Source organism: Dipodomys ordii, unplaced genomic scaffold, assembly GCF_000151885.1.
Source record: "Dipodomys ordii isolate 6190 unplaced genomic scaffold, Dord_2.0 Scaffold107, whole genome shotgun sequence".
NCBI lineage: Eukaryota > Metazoa > Chordata > Mammalia > Rodentia > Heteromyidae > Dipodomys > Dipodomys ordii.
The window spans coordinates 3,270,172-3,290,991 of NW_012267323.1; the positions used below are offsets into that span (position 1 = coordinate 3,270,172).

Sequence of the window (20,820 nt, forward strand, 5' to 3'; positions counted from 1 at the left end):
GGCTGCGCGCGCTGCGCCTGGGCCACAACCGGCTGGACGCCCTGGGGCGCCACGTCTTCGCCAACGCCAGCAGCCTGACGCTGCTGGACCTGTCCTCCAACGCGCTGCGCGCGCTGGGGCGCCACGACCTGGACGGGCTCGGGGCGCTGGAGCGGCTGCTGCTCTTCAACAACTGCCTGGTGCACCTGGACGCGCGCAGCTTCCACGGCCTGCCCGCGCTGCGCCACCTGTACCTGGGCTCCAACGAGCTCGCCTCCTTTTCCTTCGATCACCTGCACGGCCTGGGCCCCGCGCACCTGCGCACGCTGGACCTGTCCTCCAACCAGCTGGGGCCGCTCTCGGTGCGCGAGCTGGCGGCCCTGCCCACCTTCCTCAAGAACGGCCTCTACCTGCACGACAACCCGCTGCCCTGCGACTGCCGCCTCTACCACCTGCTGCGGCGCTGGCGCCAGCGCGGCCTGGGCGCCGTGCGCGACTTTGCCCGCCAGTACACCTGCCTGGCCTTCCCCGTGCCCGGCTCCCAAGTGCGCTTCTTTGAGCACAGCCGCGTCTTCGAGAACTGCTCGGCGGCCTCGGTTCCCAACCTGGAGCAGCCGGAAGAGCAGCTGGACACGCAGGTGGGTCGGCCCCTGAGGCTTTACTGCAACACCAGCGCCCCGGCCGTGCGCATTGCCTGGGTGTCGCCCCAGAATGAGCTGCTCGTGGCTCCGGGATCTCGCGATGGCAGCATCGTGGTGCTGGCCGACGGCAGCTTAGCCATCGCCAAAGTACAGCAGCGGCACGCGGGGGTCTTCGTGTGCCTGGCCAGCGGGCCCCACCTGCACCACAACCAGACGCTGGAGTACAACGTGAGCGTGCACTTCCCCCGCCCCGAGCCCGAGGCTTTCAACACCGGCTTCACCACCCTGCTCGGCTGTGCTGTGGGCCTGGTGCTGGTGCTCCTCTACTTGTTTGCGCCGCCCTGCAGGGCTTGCGGCCGCTGCTGCCACGCCTGCCGCCGCCGCTGGCCGCGCACACCCAGCCCGCTCCAGGAGCTGAGCGCCCAGTCCTCCATGCTCAGCACCACGCCGCCAGACGCACCCAGCCGGAAGGCCAGTGTCCACAAACATGTGGTCTTCCTGGAACCCAGCCGGAGAGGCCTCAATGGGCGTGTGCAGCTGGCAGTGGCCGAGGACTTCGATCTCTGCAACACTGTGGACCTGCCCCTCAAGGCTGGCTCCGAGACGGCCAGCTCCACAGGCTCAGAGGGTCTCATGATGACTCAGTCGGCCTGAGGCCCCCTGGCCCCGCCCATAGCCCTCCTGCTACTTGCCTTCCTCCCTAGTCCAGAGCCTTGCCAGGTGCTGGTGGCGAAGCCCTACAAGCCTGCTCCTTATTATAGGCCTTAACCTCAGTCAACCCACTGGTAATGGGGTTGGGGTCCCCAACTTGCCTCCTGCTCTGCCTAGCACGAGACCTCAAGGCCCACAGCTTAGCATAGGGCCCACTAGTGCCTGCTTTCTCTTAGGACCTCCTCGGGCTTAGGTGTGGGGTGAGGGCTGGGGAATAAGCATTTCTCCTAAGAGCCCCGGGACCGCCATCTTCAGGCGGAAGCAGATGTCAAGGAATGGAATCACATTACCTTCTCCAACCATGTCCCAGAGGGTAGGAGAAAAGGAGGAGGGCTCAAAATCCACACCCTCCCCAGGTGGAAGGAGAAAACAAGCCCGCCCTCTAGTGAACGAGCCCCGTCTGCAGTCTGCAAGCACAATGCTTCACGTTCAGGCTGGTGGGCAAGCATGAGTCAGGGACACTTCCAAGAGACCCCTGGGGGATCCAGCCTTAGCCTGAACCGGGGGGACTCTGCTCTCCGGCCTGGCAAGTGTAGAAAACGAAGAGAGCCTTAGCTGGCACTCAAGGTCCCCAGAGGACAGGAGCCCCTGAAGGACTGGCATTAGTCTCAGCCTAATAGCTAAGGCGGTGTTCTGGCTCCACAGGCATCTTAGCATCCCCACTGAGGGGCCCCTCAGGTGTCAGGGCTGAGCTGGGGATCCCCATGGTTACCCCAGGCCACGCTGTTAATGGTGTTTCCCAATAAAGACTGTCCGTGCGCATCACTGGAGCCTTCACAGACACAGGGAGCGTTGTGTGCTCAGCTTTTGATCCAGCTGTGTTGCCCTGGCCACGACAGGCTAGCACACACACACACACACGCGCGCGCGCGCACACACATATGCATGCATGCACACATGCGTGAGTGCACCCCGTCCCGATCCCTTAGTAGAGACACAGCCTCACAAGCTAAGACACACTCTCCCACTCCGCAGCTGCTTCTGGCGCTAATTTAGGCAGTTCACAGGCCACCGCTGGTCCGCCGCCTCCTAGTTACTGAGATCTAGTCTCGAGGCACCTCAGGCCTGCCCTGTCCCCCCTCAAAAGGCAACTCCAGCTCCCCTGTGAGCCAGCAGCTGCCAGCACTTACTCCGAGGCTGAATCGTGCACCAGAAGTCGCACCAGAATGCCTGTCACTGCCACCAGGATAGGATAGTGGTCCACGCTCTCCAGGCCTAAGGGGAGGGAAGGAGGCTGCACCGTTCACATGCTCCATGCCAGGGGCTTCCTGGGCTGATGCCATCCACCCTTCCCACTGTCCTTCCTTCAGTAGGTCAGGTTGAGGCTGGGAGTGGGAAGCGATGGCGCGTGGTGTGCGGGAACACAGCGGTTAGATCCTTACCGGGCAGCCGCAGTGTGACCACACGGTCAAAGAGGTTCCTCTCTGCCGTCACTCGGTTCAGCACCTGGTTCAGCAGCTGTGAGGGCGGGAGCCTGTTGGTGGATGGGCGAGCTCACCACTGGAGCCTCGCCCCTCCCACCTCCCCCTCCCCCCACCGGGGTTCCCCCCTCATTGCCCAGATGGACACACCTGTGCCAGACGCCGCAGGAGCATCTCAGAGGTAGGCTGGGCCCAATCGAGGAATATCTCAGGCACCAGTGTGATGGTCATTTCCAAGACTCGCAGCAGGCTGACCGACAGGTCAAAGCAGGTGGCGCAGACCTTGAGCTGCCGGCTGTCCACGAAGTTCCGCTCCAGGCGTTCGGCAGCCTGCTGGATCTGAGCAGCCAGCAGGGCAGACAGGCAAGCGTCAGAGGCCTAGCTGCCCTGCAGGGCTCTATGCTTGGATCCCAGCCCCGCCGTGGCCCGCCGTGGCCCACCTCCTGGATCATGCCGATGAACTCGGAGAAGGCCCAGTTAAGCTGGTTGAGGACGCTGTTGAGGAAGCTGGGGGCCACGTCAGGACCCTGCCTCAGCAGATCTGCCATGTGTTGCTGTAGCAGGACAGAGGGGCAGGGCTCTGGGGGCGGGGGGGGGGGAAGCAGCATTAGCAGGCCTGTTTACCTGTCTTCATCCATTGGGTATAAAGACAGATGGCCAAGCTCACGCCCGCCATCCTAGCTACTCAGGAGGCTGAGATCAGAGAATCGCAGTTCAGTCAGACCAGGCAGGGAAGTTCATGAGACTCTTATCTCCAACTAACCACCCAAAAAGCCGGAAGTGGAGCCGTGGCTCAAGTGGTAGAGCACTAGCCTTGAGCAAAAGAAACCCAGAGAGCGCTCCCTGGCCCTGAGTTCAACCCTGGAACCAGCACCAAAACTAAAAATAAAATAGATGGCTCTCTGGAAATACAAATCATGGAGAACAGGGTGTCACACTGCCCAGGGGTTAGAACTAAATCTGTTTCCTCCTCCAGGCAACCAGAGGGTGGGAGGCGTTTCCCACTCCCCGTGTCGCAGCTGCAGCCTGACCCCCAGCAAGCTCTGGGCCCCACACCCCAAAAGACAGGGTCAGACATAGCCAGGACTTAGACCCTTCTCCACTAGCGTCAAGACCAGCTTCTTCAAGAGAGTAGTCTGAGCCCTGCTGTCCTCTACTGTCCTCTGCTGCCCTTGGCATATGGCCTAGATGGTGGGCGCCAAGTCTGGGCTGGCGGGCGGTGGTAACCAGAGCTCTCTGATGCAAATCAATAGTTCCTGCAGCCACAGGATGGTATCTGGCCCCGGTGCCCCTCTCCACTTGCAGCTCAGTTCTGTCCTCGAGGTAGAGGACAGAAGCATTTGGCAAAGACTTGTGGGAATTGCACAAGGCATTTAGCCTCTCCCGGGACAATCCTGCAGCTCAAAACACTGCCAGCAAGGGCAAAGCACTCTGTGCGCCTTGAGTCATGTGTAGCAGGGTTTCTGCAAAACGCACATCGCCAAGCCTTGGGCCCGGTACAGGCCCTCAAACTCACAAGACTGGAGGAGGAGAGGTACTCTGCTCGCAACCCAGTACTCCACTCCAGGAAGCCTTAGGAGTGCCCTCTGAGGGCTTTGAACAATTTCCAGTACCTGTCTTGACTCGAAGATCCCAGGCCTAAAAACCAAGCCCTGAGTCTGGCACCAGTCAATTAAAAAAACAACAAAACACTGTTCAACTAAGACTGGAAGTATACAGGACAACAGACAGTTGTCTCCCCAAATGAATAGCCAGCTTCTTTTCACTGATACCTTGGGGATAAGATTAAAATTGTGGAAGCTGGGTGCTAGTGGCTCACACCTATAATCCCTAGCTATTCAGGAGGCTGAGATCTGAGGATCACGGTTCAAAGCTAGCCTGAGCAGCAAAGTCCATGAGACTCTAATTAACTCCCAGAAAACTGAAAATGGAGCCACCCAAATCTGTCCTGCCCGGTGGTGGTTCAGACGTCACCAACTTCGATACTCACTCTGGAGGCTGGGCAAGTTGGCATCTTCTGGTTTGGTTTTCAGCAGATGGGGCAGCCGGGTGTAGCGGTACCCAAACCCACAGCCCTGGGAGTGGAGAAAGCGAGAGTTGATTGGGGGGGGGCACCCTTTCTGCACTGGCCCCAACCTCTACCTTAGGTCAGGCTTACCCTCCAGAGCCGCACCAGGATCCAGTTGGTCTGAGCCCAAGGCCGCTGCTCATAGGGAGCCAGGAGGTTCCTCACCATGGCGATGCGCCTGACGGGAAAGGGCAGGGACAGACTCAGGGCGAGTCTGGGGACAGGGCTCTGTAAGATGGGGTGCCTCCCCCGTGCTGGATCCTTCCCTACTCACTGCTCCTCAGGGATGCGCTCCACAGCCCGCAGCGAGTGTGGGTAGCACACGTAGCTGGCCAGAGCCTGCATCAGCGAGTCTCGGATATCTGCAGGGAGAAGCTTATGTCTCAGCAGGTAATCAGCCTGAACTTAGCCCACGCCTCACACCACATGGCTGTCCGTTTGCATGGAAATCAATCTTCTAGACAGGCCAGGCCGTCCTTGTCCCCTCGGGCCCTCACCAGTGCCCACAATGCGCGTGTCGGCAAAGTGCTTGGCCAGGATGGCTGCCAGCCGTGTCAGGGTCTCTTCATAGCCTGCAAAGGTGGACAGTGAGAACAGCTCCGGGAATAAACACATCCCTTGGCAGTGGGGAGGGACGGTAGGGGGGCTTGGGTATGTGGCCCTAGAACTGGCTCCTGGGACCAGTCTGGACTCATGTTGGTATTTAGGGACATCAATCAAGGCATTCACTAACAGCTGAGGAAGAGCGATCAATGCTCACATTCATTGTGGGAAGAAGCGGGCAGGAAGGTCCTAGCCAGAGCCTTGACCCAGCCTCTCACCCATCTTGGTACATGGTGGATGACCCAGCATAGCTCCCAGTCCCCGTAGCTGTCTTTAAAGACAAAGCCAGCCAAGCACCCGTGGCTCACACCTGTCATCCTTGCTACTCAGGAGGCTGAGACTTGAGAATCTCAGTTCAAGCCGAGAGGCCTGCAGCCCACGGGGACTACGGCAGCTCCTCAGCAGAATCGAGAGAAGGGAGGGTCGGCGTCCACACCTATCTGCACTCCTCCCAGGACCCAGGGAAAAACTGCTCTGTCTGTAGCTACAGGCACCAGACCAGGGACAAAGACTTGCTTGGTGCTTCTGGGGTATGGGGATCAGGGTTCTGGCGGGGGGAATGTTTTCTGCTCCCCTCACCTGGGAGCTCCTCCATGCTGTGTACAGGGCCAAAGTAATTCTTGAGGGCACTGTAGCTGTTGATGGCCACGTTCAGGTAGAACTCGGGCATGAAAGCGAAGAGCGAGCCGGTCCGGTCCCCGTGCTCGATGGTCCGCAGGCAGACACGCAGCAGCCAGTAGATGTCCAGCATTTTCTCCTGCAGGAGGCACACAAGGTGCTGCTCTGGGCGGGTCACTGGAAGGGTCACGGGGACATGTTCTGGTCTGGGGAATCAGGAAGGCCTCCCCAGGACAGTGACGTCAGAACTGACACCCCGAGTCCAGCAAGGGTGACGCAGCGGCGGAGGCAGGAGCCGTGAGACCTTTTCACAGGAGGCTGCTGAGAGCAGCGCTAGGACCCCGCCCAGAGCTCAAGCTCGCAAGAGGAGGTCATGTTTAGGAGGTGGCAGGGCCTCCATGCAGATCAAAGGTGCTTAGAGGCTGGGCGCGGGTGGCTCACGCCTGTCATCCTAGCTACTCAGGAGGCTGAGATCTGAGGATCTCAGTGGGAAGCTAGAAAAGGCAAGAAAGGCTGGGAGACTCTAATCTTCCATGAACCACAGAAAACCGGAAGTGGCGCTGTGGCTCAAGGGGTAGAGCGCTAGCCTTGAGCAAAAGAGCTCAGGGACAGCGCCCAGGCCCAGAGTTCAAGCCCCAGGACCAGAAAAAGACACAGGTAAAGGAGATGATAGGGACCTGAGGGACAGGTGTAGAGTCCAGGAAAGGTCTCAGACACTTTCTCCTCTGATAATGGGAAACATTTCTGAAAGCAGATAGATGAATGGCTACTGAAGATGCAAAAGAATGGATTAGGCATGATGGCTCATCCTTATAGTTTTGGGGAGCAGAGAGAATTGAGGTTCAGGCAAAAAAGTTAGCAAGACCTCATCTCTCAGTCTGCTTTCTTGCTCATGGCTGGTACTCTGCCACTTGAGCCATGCCTCCAGTCCACAAGACCTTCGTGTCAATCAATCACCACGTGAGGCAGCTTGTGCCTGTGATGTCAGCTGTGAAGGAGACTTCGGTAAGAACACAGTCAGCTGAGGCTATCCCCCAACAAAAACAGAAGACCCAATCTGAAATAATAACTAAAGCAAAACAGGCCTAGGAGTGTGGCTCAAGTGGTAGAGTACCTGCCTAGCAAGCATGAAGCCCTGAATTGAAATCCCAGTACCATCAAAAAAAAAAAAGAAAAAAGGCAGTTCAACATAATAAAAGCTATGTATGAAAAGCATGCATCGTGTAACATCATAGTCAACAGCAAAGGCTTGGAATTGAAGATATGACGAGGAAGCCTGAGTTTTGCCCATTTCTATTCAACATAGTACCCAGAACAAATTAGACAAGAAAGAGAAACAAAAGGCATTTGAGTGGGAAAGGAAAGTGGCATGTTTGAGCTCAAAGCTTGCAAACACAGTCTTATGTGTAGAAAACCCTAAAGATTAAGAACACAAGCTGTTAGAATAAACCAGGAAGAGACGGCAGGATAGAGATATGAACTTCAATCGTCTAGTTGTTGGGAGGCACAAGGCCAAGAAGAAAACAGATACCCTAACATGGGCACCTGCTCACAGCCCCTGGGGCACCATGAGCGGGCTGGGGAGGCAGGGAAAGGAAACTAGGGAGGAGCTGGGGTCAGGTCTTTCTGGTTCATGCTGTGTGTCTCCTGTGTTTGAGATTGCATTTGGCACAGGTGAACCTCTGGGTATGTGTTATTAAATGAATCAGCTGCTGAAGAGTGGATGAAGCACAGGGAAGTCCACACAGCCCTGGTTGTTTTAGGAGAGATCGAAGAGCCCCTCAACAAAGAAGAGGCAGGTAGACACTGCCCCATGATTTGGAGGGTACTAAAGATCTAGAAAAAGATCCCCATTTAGCTGGATGCTGGTGGCTCCTGCCTGTCATCCTAGCTACTCAGGAGGCTGAGATCTGAGGATCACAATTCAAAGCCAGCCCGGGCAGGAAAGTCTGTGAGGCTCTTACCTCCAATGAACCACCAGAAAACCGGAAGTGGCGCTGTGGCTCAAAGTGCTAGACTGCTAGCCTGAGCTTTAAAAAGCTCAGACAGGGCCCAGGCCCTGAGTTCAAGCCCCATGACAAGGAAAGGGAGGGGAAGGGAAGGGAAGGGAGGGGAGGGTCTAGGGGGTGGACAGGGGCATCCAGGGTCCTGCAGCGCTCCTTGTCGCCAGGCAGTGGTACCCTCAGGTTGGAGCACAGCCAGCTGGGTGGCACCTGCTCACCTGGGAGTAGACAGTGGCATGAACCCACGCGAGACGACGGCTCAGGTGGTCCAGCTTTTCCGAGAAAACTTTCTGGCTTTTGGTCAGCTCTTCAAGGATGTCCTTTCTCTGCCACACAAGGGGGGGAGGAAGACGCTCAGGACCAGCCTCTGCCCAGGCCCTGCTGGTGCCGCTCCCCACCCCCCACTTTTTTTTTTTTTTTAATGTGCTGGTCCTGGGGCTTGAACTCAGGGCCTGAGCACTGGACCCTGAGCTTTTGTACTCAGGGCGAGCGCTCTACCACTTTGAGCCACAGTGCCACTTCTGGTTTTCGGTGGCTTCTTGGAGATCAGCGTCTCACGGACTTTCCTGCCTAGGTTGGCTTTGAACCATGATCCTCAGATCTCAGCCTTGTGAGTAGCCAATTTGATAGGTGTGGGCTGCTAGTGTCCACCTTCCATTTTCTAACTCTTCTGCTGGTGGTAACCTTGAGCAAGGCCAAGGGTGTGTTGTGAGGCCCGGCCTGGGGTCTGAATTGGCGGCTTGGGCTGTGGCTCAGGAGGATGCTGCTAAGAGTGGGGGTGGGGCAGCCTTCCAGGGAAGCCAAGCCCAGGCCAGGAAAGCCGCAGCAGCCGGGGCCCCGGGGGAGGGGGGGCCAAGTCCTACTTCCTGCTGACTTTGCAAGTAGCCAAGGAAGCACTCAAGGCCCATCCATAATTGATGAGGACTGTGCATCAGCACTTAGTGGGCTGGGGTGGCAGCACCCTGGCAGAGGGCGGCTGGGGGATGGAGCTCAGGCTGGTGTCAGGCTCACTCGCACTATGGTGGTAGGGTCACAGCAGGGATGGGGGGACAAGAGTTGTCGAGGCAAGGCGGGGGGGGGCAGTGGCTCCCGCCGGTCATCCTAGCTACTCAGGAGGCTGAGAGCTGAGGATCACAGTTCAAAACCAGCCTGGGCAGAAAAGTCCGTGAGACTTTTTCTTGTCCATTATGAGACTTGAACTCTGGGCCTGGGCGCTGTCCCTGAGCTCGACAGCTCAAGCCAAGTGCTCTACCACTTGAGCCACAACGCCACTTCCGGTTTTCTGGTGGTTTATTGGAGATAAGAGTCTCATGGACTTTCCTGCCCTGGTTGGCTTTGAACCCCAATCTTCAGATCTCAGCCTCCTGGGTAGCTAGGATTACAGGTGTGAGCCACCAGTGCCCCGCTTTGGGTAGAAACTCTTTGTGTCCAAAAGCAAGCCAGAAGTGGAGCCATGACTCAAGTGGTAGAGCACTAGCCTTGAACACCACAGCTTAGGGACAGAGCCTAGGCCCCGAGTTCAAGGCCAGGACAGACAGATGGACAGACACACACAAACACACACAACAACTGCCAAGGCAGCCTCACGACAAGATTTCCTTTGAGGGGTACCCTGGGGTGCCCCATCCCCAGACCTATCTGCCCACCGAGGTCTTACCCTCTTGGGACACCGGTGGATCTTGTCCTCTGTGTCTCTCAGAGCCATTGCGTACTCGTTGACGTCATCAGACACACCTACCATCTAGAGCAGTGCACACCACACATTTAGGGTGACCCTTGGGCCCCTCCACCAGGCTTCCTCAAACCCAGCCTGAACCCCAGTCCTGTCAGGTTCCCAACCTTGAGCCCAGGACAGCCTCCTCCCCCCAGATAACCATGTCGGGAGCTCTGTCTTTGTGGGGGGTGGTATGCTCCCATGCAGAACACCTTCACTCCAATGCTCCTCAATCTACGGGGCGGGGGGGGGGTGTGTGGAGAGGAGGGGGAGACCTTGCCCAGCTGTTGGTGGACGCTGAGATTATACATCATGATGGCGCCGTCCAGGATTTCCAGCAGTGAGTTCTCGGTGAGGGGCTGCTCAGGCTCTTCGGGGGGCCGCCCCAGCAGCAGGCCCTCGTTCCAGTGGCTGCCCTCAACTGGGGAGTAGGGGAGGGGGGAGATCAGAGCTGGGTCATCTTGGTTCTCTCTTGGATTTCCTGCCCGCAGCTGGGCCTTTGGGATGTGGCGGGGCTGTGGGGCTGGGAGCTGGGGGGGGGGGGGGGGCAGGGGGGATGGATGGTGTGTGTTTTGGCTCTACCCAGGTGGCTGTACAATGGGCGGGGGGTGCCCTGGCCAACCCCACCCAGCACCTACTGTCATCACGGGTCCGCTGCTCCACGTTCAGCGTGCGGACCTTCACTTTATCCGATGTGCTCAGAGGCCGCCGTGGGGTCATGAGACTCACCGCCGCCGTGCTGAGGAAGCGGTTGGCTCGGCCCAGAGTTGGAGAACTGAGCCAACCGGGCCGGGGCAGAGGCAGTGCCCCTCCTATGGCCAAGGCCTGCAGGGGGCGCTGTGGTGGAGAGAGGAGGAGGTAGGAGGTTACTCAGCTCCCCAAGATTGGAGCTCTCCAAGGGCTCTCTGATCTTTGGGGGTCAGGAGCGATCAGGGGGGGGCTATGCCATCACTCACAGCAAAGAGAAGGCCCGATGTGCATGAAAGGGTGATGTCCCTGGACCGTTCCCCAGCCCACAAAATAAAGGAAAAACCAAGCTGGGGGGCTGGTGTAACCCTGTAATTCCCATCTGTCATTCCAGTTACCCAGGGGGCTGAGAGCTGAGGATCAAGGTTCGATGCCAGCCTGGGCAGGAAAGGCCATGAGACTCTATCTCCAAGGAGCTACCAAAAAAAGCTGGAAGTGGAACTGTGGCTCATATGGTAGAACACTAACCTTAAGGAACAAACTCAGGGGCCAGCACCCAGACCCTGAGGTCAAGCTCCAGGCCCAGCAGCAACAAATAAATAAAGGAAAAGCAACTTTGCCCACCCCGTGTCTACCATCCCACCTGGGCTGCTGCCGGGGCTGGCTCCTCATCCTCATCCAAGTCATCCATGGCGGCTGCCTGGAGCTCTCCTGGATCAATCACGATGTTAGCTTTGGAGGCAAGGTCATCTGGGAGCAATGGCAGGACAAGAGGGTTCTCAGGCCTGTGCCAGGGGTGGAACTGCCCAGATGGGGAAAGAGCACTGGCAGGCTGGGCAGGCCTTGCAGGACCCCATTTACCCCTTGGCCGGCCCCTCTCTGCTCCTCCTCTAGCAGCAACTCGGCAGCAGGAAGCATCCCCCATCCCAACGCCTCCTGTCCGTGCCATCTGTTTCCTGAGATCTTCAAGGCCTCCTCTACTCTCTGACCACTTTATAAACCAAAGGAGGCCCCCGTCCCAGGGGTCAGTGGCTCACACCTCTAATCTCAGCTACTCGAGAGGCTGAGATGTGAGGACTGTGGCTCAGAGCCAGACGGGACAGGAAAAGTCCCATGAGGCTTATTGCCAATTAACCACCAAAAAGCTGGAAGTGGAGCTGTGGCTCAAGTGGTAGGGTGACCCCCCCAAAAAAATCTCAGGGTCAGTGCCCAGGCCCTGAGTTCAAATCTCAGATGGGCACACACACAAATAAAGGCAGTTCCAGGCTGACTCTGCTTCTGGCAGCTTCTCTTTGCCTTTAGCTGACAGCCAACAGAACCACCTTCCCTCAGCAGATGCTCTATTACCAGTGATGACTTTACCATCCCTCCCTCCCTTTTTAGTCCCCCTGCCTCAAGACACCCAAGCCGTACAAGCTCTGGCAAGATGGGGCCATCCTCAGCTCCTCCATCTCCCTCATACAGGCCATTATCCTCCATGGCTGTCCCCTTTCTCAATTCCTGTACTCTGCTCTCTAACAACGGGGACCCAACTTTGCTGCCTTGCCTAGTCCGGGCTGGGTCTGCTTCTGTCTCATTTCCCACTGTTCCCCTCCCATTTCACTCCCCAACACACTAACTGCTCTCGGTCCCCAGGCGGTGCTGGACTGCGTCTGGCTTCTTGATCTTGGGTGCACGGTGGCCTCGGCCCTTCGTGTTGGAACAATCTGTGCAGAAGCCTGAAGGCAGCTCAGGCAATACGTGCACCTTCCTTCACCGCAGCACTGTGTTCCCCACCTTGTTTGGGGATGATTGCCCAAGAAAAAGATAGCTGACTGGACCCAAGACCAGAGGCAGCACTGGCGGGCCAGCAGCTCTTTGCCTGTATGAAGAGACTCGAGCGCCATCTGGTGGACCAGAGGCAGCACTGGTGGGCCAGCAGCTCTCTGCCTGTATGAAGAGACTCGCACGCCCTCTGGTGGACCAGAGGCAGCACTGGCAGGCTAGCAGCTCTCTGCCTTATGAAGAGACTCGAGCGCCATCTGGTGGACCAGAGGCAGCACTGGTGGGTCAGCAGCTCTCTGCCTGAATGAGTACACTTGAGCGCCCTCTGGCGGACACAAGCTAGACACTGCCCCAACTGGGGCAAGCCTGCTCATCATCCACAGGCCTCCACGTACCTTTGAGGGTCTTGCGAAGGTGTGAGAGGAGACCGCCAAGGCGCTGCAGGTCAAAGTAGTCCACTTTGCCATTATAGAAGATCTGAGGAGGGATGTAAGCCTCTGTGACAGGGAGGCCGAGACAGGTGTTAGGGCTTGGCAGGAAGACCTTCTCCATATCCCTGTCCTATGCACAGCCAGACTCTGGCCTTGCCTTGTCCACCTCTCCTTGCTATTTGAGATTAACACTAACCACTGCACAGCTTGGTATTCCTGGCATCTGGCCAGGGAGGGTCCAGACCTATATCTTACTCCCCAATCCAGGGTAAATAAGCCTTCCTCTGAACCCTGGCTAATCTGTCTCTTCCCACCCCATCCTCACCCCAGCACCCATCTGAGACTGACCAACATAGAGGAACTGGATGAGTCTGGACTGAGGAAGAAAGCCCATAATGGAGCTGGGGTGCCGATGGCTGACATTTGTCATTCTAGTTTCTTTTAGGAGGCTGAGATCTGAGTACCAAGGTTTAAAGCCAGCCCAGGGAGGAAAGTCTGTGAGACACTTATCTCTAACCATCAAAAAAAGAGCCAGCCTTGAGTGAAAAAGCTAAGGGACAGGCCCTGAGTTCAAACCCAGAATGAGCAGGAGCCTATGCAGACAGAGCAAATATGGCTGCAGTGGTTTGGGGGTGCAGGGCTGTACAGGTAGAGAAGGACTCAATCAGGCCACAGGCTGGAGACACCAACCCCAGAGGCTGTCCTCGGTCTGATGCCCACCTTGCTGACCTGGGGTCTGGTGCTAGCTCACCCTCACTGTAAGCAGCCCCGGGGTTGGAGGCCTTGTATTCGTCCCAATAGAAGCGCAGCGCCGAGATCAGCCGGTGCAGGAAACACACCATGTACTCAGGAGGGCAGAGCATGGGCATGTTCTATGGGCACAGGGCATAAAACAGACCTTGGCGCCAGCCCCCACAGTCCAGCTCATTCCTCATCCAAGGCCCTGCCCCAGGATGCTGGGCTGGGCAGAGAGGGGAGCAGAGCGAGGTGCGTCATAAAGCTATAAAGCAGCCACGTTGGATCTGCACCTACCCCCCGGCCACTGGCATTCTCCTGCAGGAACTTCCGGAACTTGGTCAGGAAGATGTATCTAGAAGCTTCACCCTTCAAGGGAAGGAGAAATAACGCTGTGAAAGGCTGAGTACGCTGCTCAGACGGGATCCGCTCAGTGCCACCACGCAGCCTAAACTCTGCCAGGGGGATGGTGAACCAGCTCTGCCAAGATGGCATCCTTCCCGGCCCGGCACCCAACAGGGGGCTTAGAGCCACTCACCCCATTCTCATCTTTATTGTCCAAAAGCAGCTTCAAGATCTGCACCTGTAACTCTTCTACCCCTGGTGGTGGGGAATAGGAGAGGGTAGACGTTCAGGTCCAATCTCTTCCTCTACCAACCAGGTTTCCTGAACCCAACCTAGGTGTGTGCGTTCACTACTTAATGCTCCCAAGAACCTGGGTATGAACCCCCACACCCTAATCAAGTGTCCAAGGCAGAAAGCTCACCATTTTTTTTTTTTTTTTGCCAGTCCTGGGGCTTGAACTCAGGGCCTGGGCACTGTCCCTGAACTGCTTTTGCTCAAGGCTAGTGCTCTACCACTTGAGCCACAGTGCCACTTCTGGCCTTGTCTGGGGATGTGGTACTGAAGAATCGAACCCGGGGCTTCATGCATGCTAGGCGAGTGCTCTACCGCTAAGCCACCTTCCCAGCCTGAAAAGGGCCCACCTTCAATGCGCTTCTTGAGCCTTTGGCAGCCCCGCTCATAGGCTCGCCGTCGCTGCCGCTCCTCCGGGGTCTCCTCCTTCACCTCCTTACTTTCTCTGCCCTGGGCAGGGTCAGAGGACCAAAGTGAGCAGGGCTTGCCAGGGGCTTCACCCAGGCCGAGACACCCACCCTGAGGACTCCAGGGAGCAGGGCTGGAGAGGAACGCTCCCATGCCGCAGGCCGGCCCGAGGGTGGCTCTCCACCCGCTCAGAATCTGCCTACCTCCTTGCTGGAGCGGTGGGGCCACCAAGTGGTGGGAATGAGCTCCTGCAGGCCAGCTTCCTCCACGCGCAGGGGGCTCTTGATGTAAAAGAAGACGACAGACCGGAGCATGTCAAAGCTGGTGGTGGTCAAGGCACAGCTCGGCTCGCCAAAGTCACCGTCCCTGGAAAGCCCACCCTGGTGTGTCCACCATGTTCTCACCACCAAAGGGGGCCCCTGTCAGCGTGGGTCCGCCTGCCTCCCCAGACCTGAGAGCTATTGGACTGGGAAGGTGGCTCAATGGTAGAGTGCTTGCCTAGCATGTATGAAGCCCTGGGTTTGATTCCTCAGTGCCACATCAACAGCAAAAGCCAGAAGTGGCGCTGTGGCTCAAGTGGTAGAGCGTTAGCCTTGAGCAAAAGAAGCTCAGAGACAGTGCCTAGGCCCTGAGTTCAAGCTCCAGGACTGGCAAGCGCGCACGCGCGCACACACGCACACAAGCACACACACACACACACACACACACACACACACACACACAAACCTAGGGCTATTAATCCCACCAAACTCAATATCCAATAAGTACATAATAAAACCTTTTTCATAATGACTATGGGAACTAGGCACCGGTGGCTCACACCCGTCATCCTAGCTACTTAGGAGGCTGAGATCTGAGGATCGTTCCAGGCAGGAACATCTGTGAGACTCTTATCTCCAATGAAGTGGCGCTGTGGCTCAAGTGGTAGAGCGCTAGCACTGTGTGAAAAGCTCAGGGGCAGCACCCAGGCCCTGAGTTCAAGCCCCACGACTGATCAAAAAATTAACAGTGCAGACTCTAGCTGAAGTGGGCAGGCCCCGGGGCCTTCCCACACCTAGGCGCCTCAGGCTTCTGTGATCTGTAGATGGTGCTGGGAACGCTAGGCCTGGAGCTAGGGCCTGAGCGCTGGTCCTCCTGAGCCTGGGGAGCCCTGGCCAGATGACCACTGCCTCCTCTAGACTTCTGTGGACTCCCCTCCCCCAGAGGCTGTGATCCCCACCGCTGGCAACAAGGGGAGGATACAGGACGTTGCTAAGCAGAAACTTGCGGGACTTCTCATGCCTCAGGATGGAAATGGTGAGCCTCAGGTAGTGGATCTGTGGAGAAGCAATGCTCAGAATGGAGGGGGCGGGGCTCTGGGGCTGCGGGGGAGGGAGGAGGGAGGGGGAAGACTTCTAGATAGACGAATGTGGCTCACCTGCAGTCCCAGATCTGGAACGATGGGTGAAAACCGGTACAGTCGCAGCAGAGACATCATCAACTGCTTGAGACAATCCTGAATCTCAAAGTCCTGAAGACAGATACCAGGGCCGCCATTGAGTGGGAAGATGGGGGGGGGGGCTTTGTCTAAGCCCTCCCTGCTACCCCCCGGGAAGGGTGAGAGCCTGGCATGAGCCTGCCATCTAGTCTTACTTCCATGAAGAGCCACAAGAGGTCCAGGACCTGGTGCACCACGGCGTGGGTCTCCTCCGGTGCCCCCTTCTCCACTACGCCTAGCAGGAAGCTCATGAGCACGGCCTCCACCAGGTACACCTTGCGCTGGACCACAGGGCGGATGGGCACAGTGAGCAGACAGCCCCTCTCCTCTGACCCACACTGAAGGACAGAGCCTCAGGCATAAAGCCTTGGGGTCCCCTTCCCCCCCAAAACCACCCCGACAGACAGAGGAGCCCCTCAGGGCTTGAGACAAGAAGGGCCACTGTCCCATAATCCTTTTAGGGCTGGCCAGTGTCCTGTCACCTGTGACGTCACCTCCCTTTCATCTTTGTGTGTGTTGATCCTGGAACTCGAACTCAGGGCCTGGGCACTTTCCCTGAGCTGCTTTTTTTGGCTCAAGGTTAGCACTCTTACCACTTGAGCCACAGCGCCACTTCTGGCTTTTTGTGAGTCACAGGGATTTTTTTTTTTCCCCTGCTCGGGCTGGCTTTGAACTTTGATCCTCACATCTCAGCTTCCTGAATAGCTAGGGTTACAGGCGTGAGCCACCGTGGGCCCGGCTTGAGGTGTTCCAGCTGTTTTGGGAAGAGTTTATTGGAGAGAAGAGTCTCATAGACTTTCCTGCCTGGGCTGGCTTTGAACCAGGATCCTCAGATCTCAGCCTCCTGAGCAACTAGGATTACAGGTGGCTCCATCTTCTCTCTAGGAGATCCATGATAGAACTAGAAGTGACACCCCAATAGCTAAGCCCCCTGGCTAGAGGAGGCGCTGCCAGCTCTGCCCAGATCGGTGGCGCCCCTCACCAGGAGAGGGGCAAAGCGGTGGAAGATGTGTGCCAATGTAAGCAGGACGGTGGGCTGGCCCTGCAGCTGCCACTTAGAGCTCTCCTTCGGTACCAGTCGCCCTTCCTGTGGGTAGGGGAGAAGACGGTGAGGGGAGGAGGGCTGGGCCAGGACCCCCCCCACCTCCCCACCCCTGCCCCACTCCTTGATCACCCAGCCCAAACCCTGGCTCACCACAAGGTCCAGCTCCACACTGAGCACTGCCCGGAAGCAGCCCAACAATTTCTGTGCCCGCACCAGGTCGGCACGGGGCGGGTCTTGCAGGGGCCGGAAGCCCGCCACTGGGTAGGTGCTACAGAGTTAAGCCAGCAACGCCTGATCTGAGCTTCAGAGGTGCCCCCCCTCCCCAAGCGTGCCCAAGGAGGGGTTCCCGCATTTGCAACACAGCTCCCATCTCTGGGAGGCCTACTACTGCTGACACTTAATGTGCCATTTAATTTTGCTCGGTTGTGGGGCCTGAACTCTGGGCCTGGGCGCTGTCCCTCAGCTGTTCAGCTCAAGGCTAGCACTCTACCACTTGAGCTACAGCGCCACTTCTGGCTTTTTTCTTTTTGCTTATGTGGTGCTAAGGAATCGAACCCAGGGCTTCAGGCATGCAAGGCAAGCGCTCTACCACTGAGCCACCTTCCTAGCCCTTAACGTGTTTTATATCAGCATCTATCTAACAGGTAAGACTTCTGTATATACCCACGGACCTAAATTACACCCTGTGGACTTCTCTCAATAGCCAGGGCCTGCCCCCAAGCCCACAGTGCTCCTGGGGGGAAAGAATGCCTTCATCCTAGATGCTAAAGCCACCCATGGGCATCTTTTCCAAATGATATCGCAGAGGACGGCTGCCAAAGTTGAAGGCCACAGACTCCTTGAAAGACAGGCTGATGGCTGGGAAATAGGCCATGCCCAGGCCCCTGGCCAGGTTCTCAAAGGCAGTGCCCAGGGACACACCATTCCTAGAGGAGAAGGGTGGGTGGGTGAGCTGTGTCTGGAAGGAGGGATCCGCCCACCTTCAGGCTACCAGAACTTCACCGGGCCTCCTTCCACAGAGCAGGTGAACCTGGGCCAATCTAGGGAAGGCCCAGAGGCCAGGCATGCGCTATGGGGGTGGGAGGGAGACTCACAGGCAGAAGGACAGAGTTCCGTCGTCCAAATCAATCAGGCAGCTCACAATGTCCCCCGCCGCCCAGGCCTGCAGAAGCAGAGAAGCCTGCTCAAGCTGCATCCCCAGGCCCACCCACGGGGAGAGGGGGGGACTGGTGGGGGGGGGCTGGCCCCGTGGAAAGAGAAATATCCCTGTCCCTTCCCTGGGGTCCACAGGCCTCCCTCAGCGGCTTCCCCAAGGCTTCCAGCCGGCTAGGAGAGCGCCTTGCGATTGGTGGAGCACCGAGGGGCGGGGCCTTTTACCTTGCCGTAATTGGTGGTGGTCACATTCCACTTGCGCACCCGGTTTCCATCGTAGGCATAGGAGTTGTGCGTGTCTCCCACACCCTCCTGGAGAAAGGAAGTGCTGTGAGAAGTGGGGGGTGGAGGCCATGGGGGAGGGGAGGAGGCCAGAGGCCCCCCCAATCACCAATCACATCTTGGATCCTCATGGCTTGAGAGGGAGGCTGCTATTCTTGCAGGCGGGTGAGGGGTTCTATGTGTGTGTGGGGGGGGGGGGCTGTTCTCGCTATAAGGAGACCCGCGGCTGCGCAATACCTCCTGATTGAAGCGGCAGTTGATGGTGCACCAGCCAATCTGCATGAGTCCCTGGGAGGAGATGAGCACCTCATACACCCATTTCCCTGGAGAGAGCGAGGGAGGCCAGCAGGTACGTGAAGGCGGCCTTCTGGCCAGGGGCCCCACCCATCCTCCCAGCTCCACCAGGAGGGTTGGCTTACCTTTGTACACACAGGTGGTAGAGCGGATGGTGCCAAAGTTGCTGTGGCCAATCACCTGAGGGAGGAAGGAGGGGGCGGGGCAGTGAGCTTCCCCCAGGTCCCCAGCCCCATCCTCAGTGGAGCTAGCTTGGGCGGGATTGGTCTATTGGGGCCAACACTGCCCTGTGCCTATGTTAGGAGGTTTGAAGCCAGAGGCACGGTGGAAGGACTGAAGGCTTTGTTGGGAAGGGTTTGAGGCTGGGGCTACGTCGAGGGCCTTAGGGGCTGAGAATATCCTTGTCTAGGGCCACATTTGGATAAAAAGAGTATAGGGCTGGGTGCCAGTGGTTTATGTGGTGATCTTAGCTACTTAGGAGGCTGAGATCTGAGGATCGTGATTTGAAACCAGCCCCAGCAGGAAAGTCCATGAGACTCTTATCTCTAATGAACCACTAAAAAAAAAAAAAAAAAAAAAAGCTAGAAGTAGTGCTGTGGCTCAAGTGGTAGAGTGCTAGGCTTGAGCAAAAAAAAAGCAGCTCAGGGACAGCGCCCAGGCCCTGAGTTCAAGCCCAAGGACTAACACATACACACACATATATACACACACACCCCCCAAAAGAAAAGGAGGGGGCAGACATAGGGCCATATCATGTGTAGCTCGGGGCTATTTCAGAAAGGGGATCCCAAACCCCGCTCTCACTCACCCCCAGAAGATCATCATCTACCAGCAGAAGACCCTCAAAGCCTCCTGTGTGGTCCAGAACCACAGTAGCTGGGCCAAGCCGCCCTTCAACCTGTCCTGGAGAGGAAAGGGGGGAGGGGGGCAGGCTGAGCAGAAGGTCTGACAGATGCACAGGGCACACACTGAGCTCCCCAGCTCTGCAACCCTCCCCCCTCTCTCCAGGATGCTACCTACCCTGGCCCTCCTCATCCTCGTCCACCTGTAGCAGCTGATCCAAATGCTCTGGCAGGTTCTGGAAGTTCAGGGATTTCCTAGGGAGAGTAAGAGGCTGCCAGGGACCCACAGTCTGTGCAATCGGCCGGCTGACACAATGCCCCTCCCTCCCCCTTTCCCCTGAGCTTTCAGAGCGTGGCTGTCTGGACTCCATCTCCACCAATAGCTAGGTACGGTGGCATGTGTCTGTCATCCCAGCTACACAGGAAGCATAAATAGGAGGATCGTGGTCCGGGCTGGCTTAGACATATACATGAAGCCCGATCCCCAAAATAATGAAGCAAAAATGTTGAGGGAGGGTGGTGGGGATTTTCAATTGGTCGAGTGCCTACCTAGCAACCCTGAATACCACAATAATAATAATAATAACAGTTCTCTGTAAGCCTCATGACCTCATCTATAAAAAGGGAACAGCTGTGTATCAGAGATTTCGTGAACAGCCCCAAGGAATAACACATGTTGCCTACATACCTTATGACCTGCCTACCCACCATCTGCTGTAGCTAAAGGGAACTGGGAGGCTGGGAATGTGCTCGGTGATAGAGGGTTTGCCTCGCACGCATGAAGTCCTGGGTTTGACTCCTTGGTACCACATACACAGAAAAGCTGGCTGTGGCACTGTGGCTCAAATGGTAGAGTGCTAGCCTTGAGCAAAAGAAGCCCAGGGACAGTGCCCAGGCCCTGAGTTCAAACCCCAGGACTGGCAAAAAATAAATAATAGAGGGGAGAGGGAGGGAGAGGAAGAGAGCGAGAGGGAGGGAGGTAGGGAGAGGGAGGAAGAGAGGGGAGAAGGAGGGAGGGAGGGAGGGAAGGAAGGAGAAGGAAAGGAATGGAGAGGAGGAGAGAGGGAGGAAGAGAGGGAGGGAGGGAGAGAGGGAAGGAGAGGGAGGGAGAAGGAGAGAGGGAGGGGAGGGAGGGAAAGGAAGTGAGGGTGAGGGAGGGAGAGAGGGAGAGAGTGAGTGGGAGGGAGGAAGAGTGGGAGGTTGAGGGAGAAAGGGAGGAAGGGAGAGGGAGAGAGGGAGAGAGGGAGAGGAAGAGGGAGGGAGGGGGAGAGAGGGAGAGAGTGAGTGGGAGGAAGAGAGGGAGGTCGAC

The 20,820-nt window shown here is 57.3% G+C and overlaps 2 protein-coding genes across 4 annotated transcripts in view; one reads left to right on the plus strand and one right to left on the minus strand.

Annotated features, from left to right (window-relative positions):
* Rnf123 (ring finger protein 123) overlaps positions 1 to 20,820 on the minus strand; it is a 28,425-nt gene that overhangs the window by 2,420 nt on the left and 5,185 nt on the right. For 2 of the 3 annotated variants that reach the window (XM_013028147.1, XM_013028145.1), the window contains 32 exons: positions 19,690 to 19,766; positions 19,478 to 19,572; positions 18,795 to 18,849; positions 18,613 to 18,698; positions 18,319 to 18,405; positions 18,036 to 18,103; positions 17,742 to 17,867; positions 17,092 to 17,206; positions 16,879 to 16,983; positions 16,052 to 16,177; positions 15,837 to 15,929; positions 15,662 to 15,735; positions 14,623 to 14,740; positions 14,362 to 14,461; positions 13,914 to 13,975; positions 13,673 to 13,744; positions 13,392 to 13,512; positions 12,605 to 12,706; positions 11,089 to 11,195; positions 10,397 to 10,595; positions 10,034 to 10,179; positions 9,702 to 9,785; positions 8,263 to 8,370; positions 6,003 to 6,180; positions 5,318 to 5,392; positions 5,095 to 5,182; positions 4,911 to 4,998; positions 4,743 to 4,827; positions 3,193 to 3,332; positions 2,903 to 3,091; positions 2,714 to 2,789; positions 2,462 to 2,546 (listed from right to left, as the gene is read on the minus strand). In XM_013028147.1, coding sequence (XP_012883601.1) covers positions 2,462 to 2,546; positions 2,714 to 2,789; positions 2,903 to 3,091; positions 3,193 to 3,332; positions 4,743 to 4,827; positions 4,911 to 4,998; positions 5,095 to 5,182; positions 5,318 to 5,392; positions 6,003 to 6,180; positions 8,263 to 8,370; positions 9,702 to 9,785; positions 10,034 to 10,179; positions 10,397 to 10,595; positions 11,089 to 11,195; positions 12,605 to 12,706; positions 13,392 to 13,512; positions 13,673 to 13,744; positions 13,914 to 13,975; positions 14,362 to 14,461; positions 14,623 to 14,740; positions 15,662 to 15,735; positions 15,837 to 15,929; positions 16,052 to 16,177; positions 16,879 to 16,983; positions 17,092 to 17,206; positions 17,742 to 17,867; positions 18,036 to 18,103; positions 18,319 to 18,405; positions 18,613 to 18,698; positions 18,795 to 18,849; positions 19,478 to 19,572; positions 19,690 to 19,766 — 3,330 coding nt within the window. Of the gene's footprint in view, positions 1 to 2,461; positions 2,547 to 2,713; positions 2,806 to 2,902; positions 3,092 to 3,192; positions 3,333 to 4,742; positions 4,828 to 4,910; positions 4,999 to 5,094; positions 5,183 to 5,317; positions 5,393 to 6,002; positions 6,181 to 8,262; positions 8,371 to 9,701; positions 9,786 to 10,033; positions 10,180 to 10,396; positions 10,596 to 11,088; positions 11,196 to 12,604; positions 12,707 to 13,391; positions 13,513 to 13,672; positions 13,745 to 13,913; positions 13,976 to 14,361; positions 14,462 to 14,622; positions 14,741 to 15,661; positions 15,736 to 15,836; positions 15,930 to 16,051; positions 16,178 to 16,878; positions 16,984 to 17,091; positions 17,207 to 17,741; positions 17,868 to 18,035; positions 18,104 to 18,318; positions 18,406 to 18,612; positions 18,699 to 18,794; positions 18,850 to 19,477; positions 19,573 to 19,689; positions 19,767 to 20,820 lie in introns of all 3 variants that reach the window. The other variant, XR_001175511.1, reaches the window with a different exon arrangement.
* Positions 3 to 1,848, plus strand: Amigo3 (adhesion molecule with Ig-like domain 3; the record flags this gene model as incomplete). Its single annotated transcript, XM_013028027.1, has 1 exon — positions 3 to 1,848. A coding segment is annotated over one exon (1,272 nt), but the record flags the coding sequence as incomplete, so codon positions are not given.